The sequence below is a fragment of the Drosophila gunungcola genome (assembly GCF_025200985.1).
Source record: "Drosophila gunungcola strain Sukarami chromosome 3L unlocalized genomic scaffold, Dgunungcola_SK_2 000002F, whole genome shotgun sequence".
NCBI lineage: Eukaryota > Metazoa > Arthropoda > Insecta > Diptera > Drosophilidae > Drosophila > Drosophila gunungcola.
Window position 1 is genome coordinate 6,150,686 of NW_026453178.1, and position 19,308 is coordinate 6,169,993.

Here is a 19,308-nt window from a genome sequence, read left to right on the forward strand (position 1 = left end):
CCTTAAAAAAAATATTTTTGTAAGTCATTTACTTAATCTTTCACCAATCTTGAAATTTATTGTAAGCAAGTAAGTATCAGTCATCTAGAAAATCCTCAAATGTTTGAATTTTTACTCGTTAAGTACATGAATGTATTTGAGAAAAAGTTAATCACATGTGGAATGAAATCTTTATATTTAATCAGCATTATCAGCACAGCCGTTTGTATAACATGCCTCTTGTCATGCCCACGTTACAATTCACAAGTTCCGATAGTAAGACCACTTTAAATTAATGATCCCAAATTAGACTTCATTTATTTTGGTGTTTTTCATAACTATCCCTATAATATCGAACAAATCCCAAAAAAGGAAACACATTGCTCTCAAGCAGTTGGCCGTCATTTAAAGACGTTACACACTTCCAAACGACGCGTGTCTTGATTTAAAAACCGTAAATTCAACCCAAACTCACACACAGCGCCTGAAAAAAGTCAATTTTTACACAAAAAAACCCCGAGAGTTCCCTTATCTTTAACACCCCGGGAAAAAAAAAACCGCGGCTGCGGCCCCTAAGCCGTGGGCAAACACAGACGCGTGCGCCAATAGTATCAAAATCGAATAAGTAAACAAGATCCATAAAAAAGCGTAAGATACTGGCGAGTATGTGTTCGTATTCGTGTTTGCGCCACGGGTAGTTTGGGTGTTTAAAACCATTCTGGAATCGTGGCAGCTGCCTGTCGGATATGTGAGTATGTGAAATGTGAAATCCACACGCGTGCGAAGCGTATGGTGCCCCCAAAAATTTCATTAGAGTTTACAATTCCGTGCATTGTTGCGCATGGAAAAGGGTTGCCCGGTTGGACAGTTTTCCAAAATGTGTAAAATTTAGCCCAAAACTAAAGGGGTCACTGCCGAATTAGTTTTGAGCGCAAATGAAGCGAACTGAATGTGAAATCCTCGCATGACACTGAAAGGGGTTAGGGGCTATAGGGTAAAGGGTAGGGGGTAAGTGCTCTGTCGCCCTGAACCCTTGCCCATTGTAAAGTTGCAATTTCCTATGGATAATGCGAATTTTGCAACAAAAAATTTCTTGACATTTTCCGAATAAAAATCGCACTGGGTCGCCGGGGGTAAAAAGGGTCAATCCCAAGCTGCCGCTCATTGTGTAAATAAAGGATCAGGAAAATGCAACCAACTGTCACACGTCCATGCGAAATTAATAAATTACATTTTCTCATTTTTTTTTTCGCCAAAAAAGACTTGCCAATTTTTTAACCCAAAAAAAAAAACAAAGGTTAGGGGTGGGGAAAATTTAATTTTCGGGTGCAAGAAGGGGTTGTGCGACACATTAACTGAGCCCATTAATAAGCGTAGCCAACCCCGGATGACACGTGGGTCAATGTCGCCCGACCTGGAACGTGCACAAGGACGACAGGCGGCGCGAAATTGGGTAAAAACAACGATAAGGGAACCCAAAAAAAAAAAAACAGCAAAAACTGTAAAAAAAAGGAAGCCCGTTAAAATTCTCACTCGATTTGAAATCGGGATTTTTCAATAAATTGGCACAAAGCCTGGCAATTCCTGCTTTGTTCGCCAGGCAATAATCCTCTTAACTGCAGCGACTGTCGCAAAATTGGAACAAAGGCTAAGGGAAAACGAAACGGTTGCATAGGGGTACCAGTAGTTGGGTCCTTTCACTCCTCGTTTTCTTGCGACTAGTTAAATAAATGAGATTTCAGTGGGAACAAAAGCGGAAGCCTTCTTGGATAAGCCGGTAACAAGAACGGACCGCTTCAGTGATTAGTTAAACAACGGCAGTACTTTATGAAGTTAATCAGGGGATCCCCCTCTCCAGTTCTAGGCATTCAACCAAATGCCTTTCACATGAAACCCAATCATACAAAGTTTTCATCGATTTTAAAAATTATTTGAATTAGTGAATTAGTTTTTTATAGTCGAGAATTGGTTAAGATTTTAAATTAAATTTTAGTTTTTAAGAAATATATAACCCAAATATTATATTTATATTTATAAAATAATAATAAAAATGTAGCTTGTAACTTTAAAATATAAATACCACAAGTTGCGACAGACAACTTGAAAGGAAAATAAATTAAGTAATGTCAGAACTTCCTAGTAAGGATAACAAGAGAAAATTTAATGATTGCGAATTGATTTCATAGGCTTACCTACAGTAAGGTTACAATACTAGACTAATTTTGCAATTACCTTAATTGTTTGGACTCTCAATAAAACAAATCGCTATCTATCAAAGTATATACTACCCTGTTTTATTTTACAAATACTAAATCAATATAAAGAAAAAACCTATCGCAATAAAATTAAAATGTTCGTTATAAAAATAAATTAATCAATGTTCTTAAATTTAAGAGTTTAGTATATTTTTTATGTTTATATAAAAAATTTAAAATTTTGACTTGTCTTTTTATTAAATTTTAAACTCTGAAGTTAGCATATAATAAGGGACTGTTCTCATTAAACCTTCCATCTCTAATTTTAAATATGCAGGTAAATGTATTCTATGGACCTTTCACAAATAACTGGATACAAATTCAGGTAAAGCCTTGTTTCTTTAATTTTATTTAGTATGACTTTAACAAAAGTGAAATTCAGAATAAACCAACATCTTTTATCCTAGCTTAATTATTAATCAACACCACAAAGATACGTTAAAATACTACTTAGTACACTTTGATATAAAAAGACGGTACCCACCGACATGTACATTGTGGTTTGAGTCTGAGATAGATTGGTCGATGGTTTGAGACCCCGAAGAGAGCAAATTTGGGCACACTGCTTTTCATTATTTTAACGGTTTCGAAGCCACGGTCACTCCGACAAAAATATGAAGTAAAAAACAATAAATTTTACAAAAATTCTAAACGAAAACGACCAGACTTCCCTTGTTTGGATACAATTGAAGCCCCCAAGTGACTGTCACTCTTTCTTCCCCAAAACAAACGAATCAACATGGTTGTTGGGTGAGTCGAGCCTCTTTTCGTTTGAGACTTACGTAAGCCTTATTTTTGGGTACTCTTTGTGTCCTTTCCAGATTTCTAGTGCGCGGCGGTCTGCTGGCCGGAATCGTCTACTACACACGCAAAGTGGGAGTCTGGGGGGATGCGGACGAGACGGACAAGCTCTACAACACCGTGAAGTCGGAGCTGTGTCCGTACGTCCAGAAGGTGCAGAAGCAGCTGCCGTTCGAGGTGCCCCAGTTGCCCAACACCGGCGAGATGCGCTTCCTGGCCAAGCACTACTACAACGAGGGCGTGAAGAGCTCCTTCCGCTTCGTCCACATGCTGCCCTGCTACGCGGGACGGGGTCTCAAGAAGGTCAAGGACACGTTCCAGGACTTTGCCAAGTCGCCGGCGATCACCGGCGAACCGGAGTCCAGTGCGGCGAAGTAACTTAACCAACTGCTCTTCAATGGCAGGCTGTTTTCGTGTTAGCTCATAGTTAGCCTATTGAATAATGTCGTAGTAACGTGTCGTTATTCCCCAATCCGCACGCCTGCGGATCCGCGACTATAGGTCTGTTCTCGACGTACTGAAACGCATCGAACTGGAACTTCCAGTTTAGATAGAAATAAACATATTTACGTGGTAAGCGGTTAGATCGCCCTAAACCATTGATCTTTTAATTTGTTTTCACGGGAGAAAGATATAGTTTAAACTAGAACTAGTTATTTTTTTGGTACTTGTTGAGACTAAACGTATGCATTAAGGATAACTTAATTCACAAGGCTTAGCAACTCATGTCATAAATACTAGAAATCCAATTTTAAATGTTTTTTACAGAAATGATCAGTTTCTTTCTGTACATATCAATAGCATATTTTCTTTACTTAGTTTCTGAGATTATATAAATCGATTTTATCTATTAGGAGGAATAATAACTTGTTTATATCAACAAATTTCAAATTTATATTGGCATATTGTATAAGCCAAACAGAAACGTTGCTTAAAATGTCTAATATTTTAATTATATATATATTTTCCAAGCAAAACGACTAAACTATAATCTAAACTATCTCCTAAAAAAGTAATTACATTAATATTTTTATGACATGATATTTGGCTGTGTAGTTAAAAAAACTCTATACAAGTACCCTGTTATTTCATTGAAATGTGCTTCTATATATAACCAACTGATTTGCCTTTTTGCTCTGTTAATTTATTTAGATCTTTTCGTCTCCACGTAAGACGGCTGTCACAGCACATCCCCCAAACCGAGCGAAAAAAGTAGGAAACTGATTTATTGTTCCACTACCGCTCCGGGTTTTTGTGGCAGATTTAGATCTTATATTTGGCTAGCTAAGCAACCGAGCACACTGTCACGATGATGGGCTTTTTTAAGCACGTGAATGAGCTACATACATTTCTTTATTTTTCAGGGAGACAGGGATCTCGATATTGTCCCACACACAACACTGTTTTCGATTTCGTTTATACTTGTTGTCTTGTCTCTGATAACATGAAATTATTGCTTTAAACAATGCGATGTTCGAGATTGGCAATAACTATAGAAAAGATGGCCGACTCTTGTTCAGCACAGATCGGTGATAAAACTCTCTGGCAGCAATGCATTGACTTCAACTGACTCAGCACAGGTTGGATGGTTGGCATTTTACAGCAGCTTCCGCTATGACAACACGTTACGCATACGTACCGGTGGCAAGAGCAAATATTAAACATTACTTTAACGAGGTGCAGCAAATAAAATTCAAAAGACGTCACTGAAGGCGAACGTACGCCGCCAACTGATAACAGTTTAGTGCCTCGTTTTGGCTACCAGAAGCCACATAGAGCCAGGCCAAATATTATTAAACGCCCAGTGAAAAGTACCAAGAGATAGACTCACCAACTCGACCATCTCGGCTCGTTCAGCTGTCATAGCTTTAAATTTAGACACCCACTTGAGACTTCGACTGTACCCTGATTATCTCACCCGGTAATACTACACGTTTTTAATTTCGATTATTTGATTATTTCGCCACTCTATTTATGATATTTGCTTAGAGCCACTGACGCTGGCCGCTATTTACATAGGCCCCTTCCATGTTTTTAATTAATTAAACTTTTCGCTTGTTTATTGGCTGTGACGACCCAAACACAAGCAACTGTCTACTGCCTGCCAGGAGGCAGATGTTGTCTTGAGATAAAGCACTCACCACCTCAGCCCCCGGCGGTACTCCTATGTGACTCATCTGCAGGTGAGATAAAGCCAGAGATCGCGGATCTCGAGGAACCTTTAAGATCGAACCGAATCACGCCATCACGTGCTAGCCAGGACTTCATGGCCGCACATGGGTGGCCAATATTTGCGGGCAAACAAGAAATCGCATTGCCAGCGACCCACAAAAATCGGTGCAAATATCAATATAACCTCTAAACGGTCCCGGCAAGCAACACCTCCTCCGGCTGCGACCAGATCACGGATCTTACCGTGGCAATGACTCCGGTAAACAGGCGCAAATGGGCCGCACAAAACGATGATAAGCACAGACCAAGCTCTGCGCTTTCTTGGTTAAATTGGCTGAATAGAACACAAGTGCTTGTTTGCCTTGGCAATGCGAACAATAATTAAATAAGCCTTCTTGTTAAATATTCGCAGATCAAATTTGCTCAGCCATGAGCATTTCATTTAATTAAAGTTCCTAAAATAACCCCGATAAGAGGTGAGAAAATGAGAGAAGTCGGGTAAGAAATTGACGCAAGTGAATTTCAGATATAGTTTTTAAACTCCGCGAAAAAAAAAACTTACCTTGGATAAATTTTTTAAAATTATACAAAATGAAAGTTAAATGGAAGTGGTGAATTTACTTAAATTACGTCAAAACGGTCATCAGTTACTTGTCAAAAGGAATGATAAATATTTTTAAATAATTATTTAAAATTTGGGTTAATTTGGGTCTTCATATAAATCAAAGGAAAATGAAGTGTTAGAAAATAATTGCATTTCTACAACGAACACAAAAGATCTTTTTCCCAAGACCCTACCTTAAATAAAAATGAATAGCTGTATTCCAAAACACGAATCTTGTATCTCGTATAACAAACTAAATTAAATCATTTGGCGAAGCGTAAGCAAATGTTAGAGGTAAAAATCAAATAAAATTGGTACTCCCTCGTAAGCCACTCGTGCCTACCACTCAAATTCCCAAAGTCTAGCTGATCGTAGATCAGTCCTCCGGCGAATAGCGAATAAATCATTCAAACATAACCAGCAACAATCACGGTCCACTCAAGTTTCAGACTACTGTCTGTTGGGACAACTAATTGTGTTTGACAAAATGATATTAACTCATTCCGCTATTGGCCATTTGTCATATATTCAATTATTGTCACACTCTCAATTCTGTGTCACGTCGCGGCTTTTGCTTCGCCTTTGAATTTGCCTTTGCCTTCGTCAACTCATTATTATTAACGATATTATGGGGCGTTAGGGTGTGGAGCTGCTTATCCGACCTCAGAGCATAATCCCTTGGCCCGATCGTTCAACCAGGAGGAGGATCGCTCGAACATTCGGCTGATAAGAATTGAATAGTGTTTGCTTTGTTTGGGGGCAATGGGGGGTTTGTTGAACCTGCAGCACTCAAGTACCCAGTATTGGGCACTGGGCACTGGGTGTGATTCGAATTTGATCATCTACATCTACGGCTGGAGCGGAACGCAAATAGTTCGAAGAGCGTGTGCAAACATTACAGGCTTAATTAGAAATGGAAGCGCGGGTGGTTAGACACTTGGGCAAATAGCTAAGCCGTATGACTTCTCATACACTCGTCACACACTCCGAGGTGTGTATGCTAATGGCTGGAAGTAAGACAAGAAATGCGACTGGCAGTGGTGCCTTCATAAATGTTACGATTATTAATTCTGATTCGGTGCATTTTCCAGTACGACTTCGATACCGGTTTTCTGACAGACGCAACTACGATGCTTCCGATTTATGCACCGCAAAAACCTTATAACTAATTGGTTAAGACAAAATAGTGGCACTGAAATCGGTATCATCCAATCACCAATAATAAAGTAAATTAAAACTATCTCTCATGTGGATAGACAAAAATAAATAAAGATAATATTGTTTGTTATACAATTTTTATTTACCCAAATGTTAGGTGCTATATTACCATAATTTAAATGAACCCAATATCATGTCGTTATTTGTTTTCATATGTTCATACTTTATATAACGATATTCTTAGATGCTAATAATTATCAAGGTGTACTACTATTATTCTCTCATAATTTCCATTTTTAAGATACATTTATTTACACTTTTTTTAAATAAGCCCAGAAGGCAAATATTTTCATGTATGTTATTAAAAATGTGTTCCAAAGAATCCAAACATTTAGGTAAATCAAATGGAGTTGTTCAAAGATTCCTATGAGCTATATATATTTTATGTTCATGTAATATGTGAGTCGTGAATTAATCATAGTAATTATAATAAATGGAGTGTCTTAGAGGTTCCATTGGGTAGCAGTATTCAGGACTATTGGATTGTAAATTGCACTAAAAACCACGTTTGAGTAGATTTTATAATTAATCACCACTTTTCCGGTGATGCATTTTTTCTCCGAGTGGCAAACGCACGCGGGTGATAATACATAGTATATGGTCTATAGAATGCTTATAAGTGAGGCGATCCCCAATCGACCCTGCGCTATTGCCTTCCAGCTCTTGACCAGCTAACAATATCTACTGCTGCTGCTGCCGCTGTTGTTGTTGAGTGGCTCGGTTTCGGTTGGGAGTTGAAGTCGAGTGTGAAGTAACCCCGAAGTTTAGCATTACCTGGTCTTATCAGCCCCGAAAAAAAAGCCGAGCGCCATTCCGCCTACAACTCAGTGCGCTTTGGGGCGTCGGCGTCGACAGAGGCAGTGAAAGCAGAGGCAGAGCAGTTATTCTGTATTTCTGTATTTCTGGGGGCGCAAACGCGGCGCGATCTCAAACCTCCGACGACTGGAGACCGGAGCGACAGGCACTCGTCCTCGAGAGAGCTGCGGGAAATTCGTAAATAAAAAATAAAATCACCCAACGACGTGGATTTGCATTAATTGCAAAGTGAATGTGTGAAGTGAATGTGCGAGGAGATCGTGTGAAACATGAGCATATAATTTGACAAGCCAACTCAATCGAATCACTTTGCTTACGGACACCAATAGGAAAAGTTGCAAACCTGCTCCAAATCACATAAAAAAAATTAATTACACAAAAATCCCTGCAATATGAGGAACCTGATCCTGAACCTGAACCTAGTCTTGTGGATTACGCTGATCTTCAGCTGCAGCATCCGGGCTTCAGTAGGGTGAGTTTTAGCCAGTTATTGCCGGGAAACACCCAGAAAAGAAACGTTCTGATAAATCATTCAAATGAATATGTCAGCAGTGGATTGATAAAGATACATTATTGCAGAATTGTCTATGTTTAGATAATTTCTTTTTTTTTTTTTGACATTGAAGAACGGAGTATCGAACGTTGCACTTCATAAAGCAAAAGATGACTACAAAAAGTAATAGACAAAACTTGTTATACAAATGTATGAAAATACATATTTTTACTAAAAACAAAGCCTACAATAATAAAGTCAACTGAAAAACACAATAGATAGATAGTCAATGGGAGAACAGATTAAATACATTTTGTCAAAAATTCCCATCTTGATAATTTTGATAATGGTACTTCAAATAGGTTGACTGATAATGAAACCAAAAGATGTTCAAATGAAAATGTTTACATTGAAGATGATAACAAAAGAGTTACGCATAAATGAATTTGGTAACTTTGTTTATAAGCATTTCCTGTCCCTGGGAAATTTCACATGCGTAGATATTTCCATACCTTCTTATCGCCTTTAAACATTATTCTAGTTGGGATATTTATTTTTAAGTCTTTCGCAACAGGAGTTCGCCTGATAAATCTCAACCAATCTGCGTAAATAAATCCACAGATTAGAATTTAATTAAGATTTTCTCGAAATCGCAAAACAAGTACCGAAAATTATTTACAGTCGGCTTTTTGTCTTTGATGTGCAAAAAAAGGTCGCAGAACGGTGAAAATTTCTTATCGGATAAGTTCAAGATCTAATTCTTTATCAACAGTATTATAATTAGTTTACAGTTGGGACCAGGTCAACTCGATTAGCTGAATGAAATATTGTTATTTGTTGTTGCGCAAGCAAATAAATACGGAGAAAATAAAGAAATAAAATGCGAGTTAAATAATGAGTGCCACATGAGAAGACAAATATTTTGCTATTATTTATTTTATTCAGCCATTTATTCTGCTGTTTGACATTTTAAGGTAGCTGCAAATGAGCTTGCACAGCTGCTTAGGTGCTCAGTGCTCAGTCAGACTAACTCCCCTGTAAAAAAAAAATGGTCGAGCCCAAGAAAATCATCTTAATTGTGATCTGGAACTGTGATCATAAATTTGTTCATGCTCAAAAACTTAATAAAAAATAACGATGAAATAATAAATAACGTTTAATAATATTTTACAATATTTTTATATAGTTTTTAAAGGTTCTTTAATATGATTAAATTCATTTGTAGGCGGAAGCTTTTGGACAAGTCCTTTTCTTAAAGTCTCTTCTTTAAATTTCCTTAATAAATGGGATAACCTAAGGTATCCACTTTTTTGTGAAACGAAAATAGTTTGTTATTTCAGCTAGTTAAAAAACTGGCATTTTAATACTAACACGAACACAAAAACTTGTTTAATTAAGGTACATATAAGGAGCGAAAAGAAAAGTTGAATATGAAGTGAAATGAACACTGATATTAGTGCAAGCTTTAAATTATAACTATTTCTACAAAATTTGAATAAAATTCAAAACTTTGTTTTGCTATTTGCTAAACTTTGTTTGTACATTTTCAGAGCCACTAACGAAACATACGATGACGAGGACTGTCCTCCTTTGTTGAACACAAGCTTGCAGCAATCCCAACTTATCCAAAGATTAACCCATGTCTGCCGTTATGATCGGCTTGAGAGGCCATATGGTAGGCAATTAATCTGAGGAAAAGCAAAGAACTCCACTTAAACGATGTTTTACTCCCCAGTTTACGATCCAGTGACGGCCAAAAAGCTGCCCATTGTGGTGAAAACGCGAATCTATGTGTACTTCCTGCAGAATCTCAATTCCGACCTGCTGCAGTTCAAGATGCACGCCCTCCTGCAGCTGCAGTTCCAGGACAAACGTCTGGCCTTCAAGGACTTTGTGGACCCGCCCGCCGAAAATATCCTTGGCCAGAAGCACCTGAGCGAGCGCCTCTGGCTGCCGCACATCTTCTTCGCCAACGAACGAGAGTCCAGTATCCTGGGAACGGATGAGAAGGACGTCCTGACTTCGCTGTCGCCCGAGGGAAACGTGATTATCTCCACCCGCATGGAGGCGACCCTCTACTGCTGGATGAACTTCAAGAAGTTCCCCTTCGATCAGCAGTTCTGCTCCACGATCCTGGAGAGCTGTAAGTGACTCGATTGCCTTTCCTTTTTAAACTTGATTTTCGATGACATTTTACGTTTTTGCCAGGGATGTACAACACCTCTGACTTGGTCCTGGAATGGGAGCAGGTCAAACCCATCTCCTTCGATCCGGAAATGAGACTGACGGAGTACAACATGGCCAACTATTGGCACAACACCACTGTGGTGGAGTCGGATGGCATCAACCTGCGCCATGGAGCTTTCAGTGAGCGAATAAGAGGGTGTTTGTTCAGGGACTTGTTCTAAATACTTGATACTCCACAGTGGGTAACTACAGTTCGCTGAGCTTTACTGTCAATCTGAAGCGTGAAATTGGCTTCTATCTGCTGGACTACTATGTGCCCTCCATGATGATCGTGGCCATCTCTTGGGTGTCCTTTTGGCTGCAGGCGGATGCCTCTCCTCCGCGTATAATGCTGGGTAAGAAAATTTGATTTTTACTCAAGTAACTTTCTTTTTTATATATAAATAATATATATTCCATGCCAGGAACCAGCACCATGCTGTCGTTTATCACCCTGTCCTCGTCGCAGAGCAAGACCCTGCCCAAGGTGAGCTACATAAAGGTGTCGGAGGTGTGGTTCCTGGGCTGCACCTTCTTCATCTTCGGCAGCCTGGTGGAGTTCGCCTTTGTGAACACGATCTGGCGCCGCAAGGAGAACATTGAGCTGAAGAAGGTCAACAGCAAGTACATCATCAAGTCCACTTTAACGCCGCGGCCTGCACGTCGCCAAATTGGCGGCAGCCTGAGCAACGATTCCAGGGCGAGATCCTGTTCCAGTTTGGACAACATTGTCTCAAGCACGGAGAGTGTTCGCAATGGAAATGGCAATATGAACCAGGGCTTTAACAACTACTTGACAGTTCATGTAAGTAATCATCATATAATATATAGCACATCCAAGACAGGTGTAGTGATCTTTTGTTCTTAACCCTAGCCCAATTTACCGATCATCAAGACCGAGTGCGCCGACACCGTGTCCATTTGCAGTGAGCGGACTACCAACGATCACATTGTGGACATGGACAAGGATAAGAAGGATACGCCGCCCACATTCACCACCATGACTCCGCAGGAGATCGCAATGTGGATCGATAGGCGCTCCCGATTCCTTTTCCCTGCGATGTTCCTGGCCTTCAACGCCTTGTACTGGACCTTCGTCTATGTTTTGTGAGCGACACTAGTTGCCTTTTATGTGAAATCTTGTCTATTTGTGTAGTCCTGCTCACGCAAATAATTGTTGAATTGTAAGATGCATCATCTCATAGCTGTACAAATGTTAATCATTAATAAAGCAATATTACCAGATACAAAATCGAAATAAATATATATAAATAATTCGATAACCAAAGTGTAAAAATCGTATTTATAAAATAATTCTTGTAACGCAATAAAATATATACAATTAAAAAACTCAAATTTGTCCTTTAACAGTAAAAATAGTAGCCAATGGTTTTACATTTTCGTGTGTCATTTTCGGAATATTTTATTTTACCTTAAAAATATTTCTCTCTTCAACGAAATTTGTTCGTTTTCTTAATAACAATTTGCTGTTACTGATACGGTGAATTTTACTGAACATTATAGGCAAGTTCAACTAAAACACACGATTTAAAAATATAAAATCAATCACATGCCAAACATTTCAAAATTCAAATACCGATTACAAGTGATTAATCAACAATCCTAAAAATCGGCTTAAGTCTATGCTAAAAGTCTACAAAGCTATTATTCACGGTGCTGGTCTGCACTAAGTTGGTATCCAGGTTAACCACCTATTTGATGTGGCATATTTAGGATATTATTTCAAAAATAAAGCCTACCGCTTTGGCATATTCAAGCGGTCCGTCCACGGTCACACTGGTTGAGACGAGTCAAGAGGAATTTGCAGCGTAAAAGTCGAATTTCAAGGTAAAATTTGGCATCATAATTCGTGCTACGACAGGGGCTGGCTCTAAAAATATGCACAATTATGGGCTGCCAAAAGTGCAGAGATCGCGCCCAGCGTCAGACGTACTCGGCCGTCTTTTTCCGCGGAGCAGTGCGAAAATTACATAACCTCCGGGGGTTGCTGCACCAGTGCCATAGCCAGTGCCATAAGCCACAATGTTTATAATAACGATCTGCGTCTTCATCCAAATCCTGGTCCACTTCCTGTGCAGTTGCTAATCTGGTGGTTTTCTCCTCCGTAGCCCCTGAACCATGCGTCTGTCCTCGATCCTGAATGGCCAGCACTTTGGCAACTTGGCCAAGGTGCACGGCATCGTCACCTACAAACTGTCGCCCTTTGAGCAGCGCGCCTTCGCCGGAGCGATCAGCAAGGGTCTGCCCAATATGGTGCGTCGTTTCCGCTCCAACGTCTTCATCGTTACCCCACGTAAGTGCCCACAGAAATGTCTTCAAGTCCTCGCTAATAATCCAATTTCCACCCTTTACAGCCTTCATCCTGGGCTACCTGATCTACGATCTGACCGAGCGCCAGCACACCGCCCTGCTGCGCAAGAACCCCGCTGACTATGCGAACGACGAATAATCGCCCCAGCTAGCAAATAGTTATGTTAAACTAATTAATAAAACTAAACCCACAGTTCAAGAGAGTTGTGCGTTTCGGTTGCTGGAAGGCTAAACCACAAAGGCTTTGTGTTCAGGAGGTCTTGAAGTTAAAACAAGCTAAATGAGTTTGGTTGTTAAACATTTTAAAGAACTACTTGTCCTAAGCAGTCAGCTGTATTCGTTTATTGGTTTGAGCCCAAGATTGCATTCTCTACAAGCTCTCCAACCTAAAGTTTTATCAAAGTTAACCACCTAATGATATAGTGATACCTACTTAAGATTGATTTCTGTCCGATCGGCATTTCTATAATCTTGCAGAAGTTGTATATATGCAGTTAAAAGTTTTTAAGGCAGTAAAAACATGTCTGATCATAGAAAGTTAAGGTGTAATTTGATGTTAATCAGCTGGGCTGGTTGACAAACAGAAAAATGCACCTGAAGTAATAATGTGTTGGCGACAAAATGTTATATATACAGGATACAGCTGTATGTCTGTATGTCCATACACATACAATATTAGCAATGTTTTTAGGTCACCGGAAGTCAAAGTCCTGATAAATGCAATTAAAATTTGTATTTATTTTTGAAGAGGTGGATACCATCTATTTTTTATTCTTTTTCTTATTAGCGTTGTTCTTAACACAAGATAGGGCGTGTGCCAGGGCCTTCTCCGCCGGCTGCTGGCAATCCAACGAACTGATGCTATCTGTTGACAAAAAATAATAGAATCAGTTCAAATATCTGCAATTTTTTGCACAAATAAACAAACCGATTAAAACTGAAAAGAATTCCGGAAATGTTTTCAACGCCTTCTTTCCGTTGACACCATCTATATTGTATTCACATAGCAGGGGCTCTGCCAACACACTTTTAATTGCCTTTGGCAGATTGTTGCGCTCCAACAGAGTAGTTATGGCTTGAATCTGAAAGAAAAGATCAAAATCAATTGCACGCCTATCTTGACTATGAGTATAATGACTTACATAGTCTCCTTTAGTCCCTGAGCTTATCTTTAGGTCTAAATCTAAGAGATCCTCATCGTTAGAGACCGGGAACGCCACATCGACTGCTACTTTTTTTGTCTTTCCCTTGAGAAAAAGTTGCAGCAAGGCCGCTAGCTTTGACACCTGGTGGGTGCTTTCTGCCAACTGCCTTGTATTGGCTTCAAGTGTTTTTGTGTTGGCCTCCAGCTTCTCCTCCAAAGCCCGGACCCTCTTCGTCAGCTCACCCACCCGATCGTTGGGTGGGGATCCTTGGGTCAGGTCGAAATGGAATTCCGACTTTGCGAAGGCTTCCATCAAAAAGTCGTCTTCTAATAAATAAAATATATATTAATTTATGTACAACTTAACTCAATTAGATTTTATTCGGTTTACTTACGTTTGACAGCGACTGATGTGCTAGGCCCTGCTACTACAACTACGTCCTCGCATTCCATTTCATTGGGCCTTGCTAGAGCACATCGCCTCAATAAATTCTTCCTTTCTTTCGCCGCTAATTTATTTATATGTTTTGAGCCTACCATTTTCTCCCTTTGAAAGTTTTAGTTTGCACTTTTGATTAGCGTATTTAATTTTATTGAATTATAACTTAAATTTTGTATTTATTAGGAAAGTAAAAAAATATTAGTGTCTGAATCCATTGGCGCCTTTAGCAAAATCCTTCGCTACTCCGACATGTGAATGGCAGAAACAGCTGATCTGGGATTGTTTACATTTGGGTTGTCGCAATTCCATACGAAATGAATTATTAATCATAAATATGAGGGAATTAACGGAACTCTTATGCTATATTGGTCGACAAAGAAGAGGACCTTTGTGTTATATGTTCCGTTTGAAATCCTTTTGAATGAAAACTAAAGATTCGAGAAAATTGTAATATGAGAACGATAGCGGAGTCACCTACCTGCTTAGAGTTGCCAGATGTTCGAGGAAGAGATTTCAACGATATATGTGTATGATTGAATAAAGATAGTTCCACCTCTAGCACCCCAACCAGCTGTTCGCAAACAAAACAATTAGAATAAATCTATATAGTTTTTAACGAATATTAGTTACTTAATGGACTGCTGCGGCAACGAAGTGCGCAGCGAGAGCATCTACAACATGCTGCAGGCTTTGGTCGATTCGAAGGTGGTCAACGTGCAGCTTTTATCCATTGCCGTGGGCATTTTCTTCGTGGTCCTGCTGTTAAAAAACAATTTTCGCTGCTTTTCGGGCACGTAGATTGATGATTTATAGTGTCTAATTAATGCAATAATGATAATGTAATGTACGCTAAGAACTAATAATAATAACTACTTCAAGCCACCTTGAATCTTGTTTCAGTTCTATTGTTTTTGGAGCACTCCTCGAGGCAGTGACGTCACGCGCAATACCTATATGTGTAATATTTTGGGTACTAGTACTTGTATGTTTCAGTCTCAGGGTCGTCGGTTTATTTCGGTGGTGTTTGTGTTTGTTTGCACAAAAACACGCCCAACGCATTATAATTGTTTTCGAAGGCCAGTTGAACTGGTCTGACTGCCCCCGAAAACTCCCATGGAACATGCTAAAAATCCAGACCAAAATTGGCTAATTTCATCATTAGACGAATGTGATTCATGGCAGCCTGTCTTGCGATAAGATTGCTTATTCAAATACGTCAAGTGTGCTCCAGTGCTTCGGAGGCGGCTTTGTCACCAAGAAGAGCTGAACTTTTGGCCCACTTGCCGGAGGCGAAGCCATATCCAATCAATCTCAATTGCTATCCACAAACGATTTCAATTGACCGGCGACTGATTGCCCAATGTCTGCACGCACTTCCTGGTGCAGCATTAGAATTCAATAGACGCCCGACTTCAGCCGGCTTCATTCTGCAATCCCGTATTGACTCATTGCCCAGCGGTCGCAGTATTAGCGCTAGTTGACGGTACGTGCTCTTATGCTGAAATATTGCATTAGAACATCCAGCAAACGTGACTTGCTTACAGGGCTGCAGGGCTCTAACTATTCAAATTATAACTCATCCACATTTACTAGTTTTGATCATGGGTTAAATGATACATACAAAATGTGGTAATGCTACAAAAAGCTAAATTAAGATTATCCTTGAACTGCATTAAATTCTGCATTGATTCAGTTATCTGCTTAAATTGTGCTAAATTGCTAACTAAATCCGCATATATATATCTATTTTTATTACCAACTAGAATCTGTTCTAAATATATCCCTTAAACCTCGAAAGACTGCGATTTTAAACTTTTTTTTCGATCTTATCACTTAGTCTTTGTAAGACACTCGCTTAAATGGTAAATACTATATGTAGAGATAATTAATTAACGATTCGTTAATGAAAAAAAAGGTATATTTTAAAATGATTGTTCTTATCAATCACAATAAAATAGTAAACATAAGACTTTGAAAAACCAACTCAAAAGCTTACAGGTCATGAAAATGATAACCCTATCCACATTTAGTCATTGTTTATTTTTAAATTCATAACGCCATCAGGTTTGGCCCCTTCAATAGCAATCAAAGCAATTACTTACACACAAAAACACTAATCCATTAAACCAGATCAATAACCCGATTCTTCAAGACTGCTGAATGGATAATCCACAAGCTTGTCAATGAACTTGTAAAGCGGGGAGTTCTGGGAACTCCGCCGCCCATCGAATTCATGCTGACTGAAGTTCCGTTTGGTTCATTTACCCATTGAATTTTTATGTACAAACATAATATACATATTTTGTTGTGCTACAAGGTATTCAATTACAAAAGAAATTTTCTTCCAAGGTGCGCCAAACTAAAACGTTGATTGTGAATCATTGATTTCCTCGGTTAGATGGCGTACTCAGCGGTAAGAAGATCCTGGCTAGTGTTATTATATTTTTTTTTCAGCGCCGTGGTGAGATAGACAAAGCTGGAAGGTTTGGGTATATTCTTGAAAACTAGTGGACTTTTAGGAGCCATCAATTTGGCGTCTTTTTGGTCCTGCCTGCTGACATGGGTCCTTCTGCGGTGGCCTCCACTTGGGTTTCCGCCACCCTTGATACGCTCGTTCTCCTCCAACTGCTTCCGAAGACCCCCAACAATGGCCATCATCTCCTTGTGCTGGGCCTCGTACTTGGAGATGATCGAATTGCGGCGGTCCAGCTTGGCGTTCAGGAAGCCCAGCTGCTTTTTTAGGCGATCCACCTCGCCGGCCTGCTCGGCAATGGACTTCACCTCACGGCGCACTCGTTTCAGCTCCTTTTCGACCAGGTCGGCGTTCTGGCGGACATCGCTCATCCGCTCTTGGTACTTGGTGCGCGTGTTGTTGATCTGCTCCTCGAGGAAGGCAATGTACCGCTCCTGCTTGACCACGTGCCCGTCCAGCTTCTCCAGCCGCTCGTTCAGCAGGGAACACTGCTCGGCGCCGCCGCACTCCCGCTCATCCCGATCGCACCGCGTGGCGGCCAGTTCGTTCTGCAGCACCTGGATCTCCTGCTCCAGACGCGCCTGCAGCGCCACCTGCTCCTGGCGAGACCTTCGCCGCTGCTCCTGCTTGGAGCGCAACGAGGCCACCTCGCAGCGGAGGAGGGTCACCTCGTGCTCCAGCCGGGCCTTGGCCCGATCGTGGTGTGGCATCGATTGTGGTACAATTTAGCAGCTCTTTTTACCGGACAGATAAGCCGTCGAATTTTGGCAGTCCAGACAGCAAATAAATATCAAACACATCCCAAAGTACACAGTTTGGAGGGCTGTGTTTTGGAAATTCGTCACTGGGGTTGTGATTTTGAATGGTTTTGATAAGGGGACTGCGTCTTTTAAAAAAACTAATAGATACAGTCGAACTTTTAAGGGAAATAACTGCCAACCGAATATCGAAAAAATTAAAAACAATTCTTTGATATTTTTTTGACCTAAAGTTTTGAGAAAAACATGAACAAAAATTAAAAACTTTAATTAAATTTTTTACCATTCTTATAAGAATTTAATTGTTAACTAAATCCTTTTTGTAAATTTACACGTCCAAAATAAATTAAATTTTTGTATTAAAAATTATTTGGATGACGACATCTAAGTATCTACACACCCACCAAAATAAAGGTATACAAAAGAAAATTGTAAGCCATTTAACTGGTTCACATTGTTTTCTTAATTCCGCTTTAGATTTGTAAGCAAAGCAATATTTGAAATGGGTATTTTATTGATATAAGCAAAGCATTCCTAGCCTGGTGACTAGAAGAACTGATGAAAATATGGGCTTCCCACAACAGCACAATTCACAACATATTCCTGTAGGTGCTTATATTTTCATTAGTGCTTCTGGCCGGGTGCGAGTTGAGATACTTGATCAGCAAATGATTGGCCACGGACTGCGGCTTTATATTAATGCCGCAATTCTCCAAATTCTCCACAGCACCGCACATGTCCTGGTAGTGGTGGCCGATCCGCTTTGCCCGATCCCGATGGTGAACACTGGCCAGGACTTTCTGCAGATGGGACTCCAGCATGATGGCATTGTTCTTGATGGTGGACACTTGGCACTCATAGTGGGCCTTTATTCGAAGCAGTTCCCGCTGCTGTTTCTCGATGCGTCGAGCCTGCATCAGGATTATATCGGCGAGGGCCTGGCGATCGGTGTGATGCTTCTGGGCCTTATAATCCCGCTGCATCAACGCACCGAAATCCTCTTCAGACTTGTGGCTTCCCCTGTACCTCAAACTTGTGGAGCTCACATACTGGTTGGATACTTGTGTTGATTGTAATGGTTGCCTTAATGACTTGGAATGTGTTTTTTGCCTCTTTTGACGAGTATCAATTATCTCACGAGATTGTTGATTTTCATTATCATCCTTGGATCCTTGCATCCTTGGGATTCCACCATTTGATGTCCTTATGCCCCTGGTCATTCCAAATAATAGTTTTGTAACTTTTGGACTTGGCGCATATCCTTACTTTTGTTCTAATTACTTGTAATTTTGTCACTTATTTAGTTGACTTAAAAATGATCGCAAACTTCGTTTAAGGATGATAAGAAATTACTTACTAAAATAATAATTTGAATCTTAAATGTAAGGTTGGTTATTTTATAAAATCATTCTGCATAAAAAAATATGAATTTTCTACTCCATACCCTTTAACATACATACATCTTTCAAAAAAACAAAAACTCCCTAAGCGTTTTAAAAACAATTGTATTTTTTCAGAGATCACATAATCAGGTTGAAAGTGAAAATCAACCACGGTAACCACCAACTAATTTCAGTTATTCCAAACTAATAAAAA

General features: G+C 39.8%; 7 protein-coding genes across 7 annotated transcripts; 4 read left to right on the forward strand and 3 right to left on the reverse strand.

The window, feature by feature from the left end:
• The first annotated feature begins 2,798 nt into the window (after nt 1–2,798).
• LOC128257418 (MICOS complex subunit MIC13 homolog QIL1) lies at nt 2,799–3,631 on the forward strand. The gene is made up of 2 exons (XM_052988428.1): nt 2,799–2,984; nt 3,056–3,631. The coding sequence occupies exons 1-2, from the start codon at nt 2,974–2,976 to the stop codon at nt 3,411–3,413; spliced, it is 369 nt and encodes a 122-aa protein (XP_052844388.1). The 5' UTR covers nt 2,799–2,973; the 3' UTR covers nt 3,414–3,631.
• A 4,029-nt stretch (nt 3,632–7,660) lies between these two features.
• Nucleotides 7,661–11,864, forward strand: LOC128257412 (pH-sensitive chloride channel 2). Its single transcript, XM_052988422.1, has 7 exons — nt 7,661–8,317; nt 9,889–10,013; nt 10,074–10,481; nt 10,547–10,705; nt 10,765–10,920; nt 10,990–11,369; nt 11,439–11,864. Exons 1-7 carry the CDS (start codon nt 8,238–8,240, stop codon nt 11,673–11,675), a joined length of 1,545 nt encoding a protein of 514 aa, XP_052844382.1. The 5' UTR covers nt 7,661–8,237; the 3' UTR covers nt 11,676–11,864.
• Nucleotides 11,865–12,251: 387 nt separating this feature from the next.
• Nucleotides 12,252–13,098, forward strand: LOC128257422 (cytochrome b-c1 complex subunit 8). Its single transcript, XM_052988433.1, has 3 exons — nt 12,252–12,412; nt 12,694–12,878; nt 12,940–13,098. The coding sequence occupies exons 2-3, from the start codon at nt 12,704–12,706 to the stop codon at nt 13,032–13,034; spliced, it is 270 nt and encodes an 89-aa protein (XP_052844393.1). The 5' UTR covers nt 12,252–12,412; nt 12,694–12,703; the 3' UTR covers nt 13,035–13,098.
• A 515-nt stretch (nt 13,099–13,613) lies between these two features.
• LOC128257415 (uncharacterized) lies at nt 13,614–14,735 on the reverse strand. The gene is made up of 4 exons (XM_052988425.1): nt 14,435–14,735; nt 14,038–14,366; nt 13,824–13,977; nt 13,614–13,760 (listed from the first exon to the last, which is right to left on the reverse strand). Exons 1-4 carry the CDS (start codon nt 14,577–14,579, stop codon nt 13,657–13,659), a joined length of 732 nt encoding a protein of 243 aa, XP_052844385.1. The 5' UTR covers nt 14,580–14,735; the 3' UTR covers nt 13,614–13,656.
• A 275-nt stretch (nt 14,736–15,010) lies between these two features.
• Nucleotides 15,011–15,370, forward strand: LOC128257423 (uncharacterized). The gene has a single exon (XM_052988434.1). It carries the CDS (start codon nt 15,115–15,117, stop codon nt 15,277–15,279), a length of 165 nt encoding a protein of 54 aa, XP_052844394.1. The 5' UTR covers nt 15,011–15,114; the 3' UTR covers nt 15,280–15,370.
• Nucleotides 15,371–16,727: 1,357 nt separating this feature from the next.
• Nucleotides 16,728–17,851, reverse strand: LOC128257414 (uncharacterized). The gene has a single exon (XM_052988424.1). It carries the CDS (start codon nt 17,662–17,664, stop codon nt 16,876–16,878), a length of 789 nt encoding a protein of 262 aa, XP_052844384.1. The 5' UTR covers nt 17,665–17,851; the 3' UTR covers nt 16,728–16,875.
• A 351-nt stretch (nt 17,852–18,202) lies between these two features.
• Nucleotides 18,203–19,043, reverse strand: LOC128257417 (uncharacterized). The gene has a single exon (XM_052988427.1). It carries the CDS (start codon nt 18,930–18,932, stop codon nt 18,303–18,305), a length of 630 nt encoding a protein of 209 aa, XP_052844387.1. The 5' UTR covers nt 18,933–19,043; the 3' UTR covers nt 18,203–18,302.
• Nucleotides 19,044–19,308: the final 265 nt, after the last annotated feature.

Bases quoted from the DNA above. Each gene is read 5' to 3' on its own strand.
- LOC128257412 (XM_052988422.1), top strand. From the start codon at position 8,238: ATGAGGAACCTGATCCTGAACCTGAACCTAGTCTTGTGGATTACGCTG. The intron at 10,014-10,073 runs GTAGGCAATTAA...TTTACTCCCCAG, and splicing joins TCGGCTTGAGAGGCCATATG to TTTACGATCCAGTGACGGCC. The intron at 10,482-10,546 runs GTAAGTGACTCG...CGTTTTTGCCAG, and splicing joins CTCCACGATCCTGGAGAGCT to GGATGTACAACACCTCTGAC.
- LOC128257422 (XM_052988433.1), top strand. From the start codon at position 12,704: ATGCGTCTGTCCTCGATCCTGAATGGCCAGCACTTTGGCAACTTGGCC. The intron at 12,879-12,939 runs GTAAGTGCCCAC...CACCCTTTACAG, and splicing joins CGTCTTCATCGTTACCCCAC to CCTTCATCCTGGGCTACCTG.
- LOC128257415 (XM_052988425.1), bottom strand. From the start codon at position 14,579: ATGGTAGGCTCAAAACATATAAATAAATTAGCGGCGAAAGAAAGGAAG. The intron at 13,978-14,037 runs GTAAGTCATTAT...CTTTTCTTTCAG, and splicing joins CAGGGACTAAAGGAGACTAT to ATTCAAGCCATAACTACTCT. The intron at 13,761-13,823 runs GTTTGTTTATTT...TTTTGTCAACAG, and splicing joins ATTCTTTTCAGTTTTAATCG to ATAGCATCAGTTCGTTGGAT.
- LOC128257423 (XM_052988434.1), top strand. From the start codon at position 15,115: ATGGACTGCTGCGGCAACGAAGTGCGCAGCGAGAGCATCTACAACATG.
- LOC128257414 (XM_052988424.1), bottom strand. From the start codon at position 17,664: ATGCCACACCACGATCGGGCCAAGGCCCGGCTGGAGCACGAGGTGACC.
- LOC128257417 (XM_052988427.1), bottom strand. From the start codon at position 18,932: ATGACCAGGGGCATAAGGACATCAAATGGTGGAATCCCAAGGATGCAA.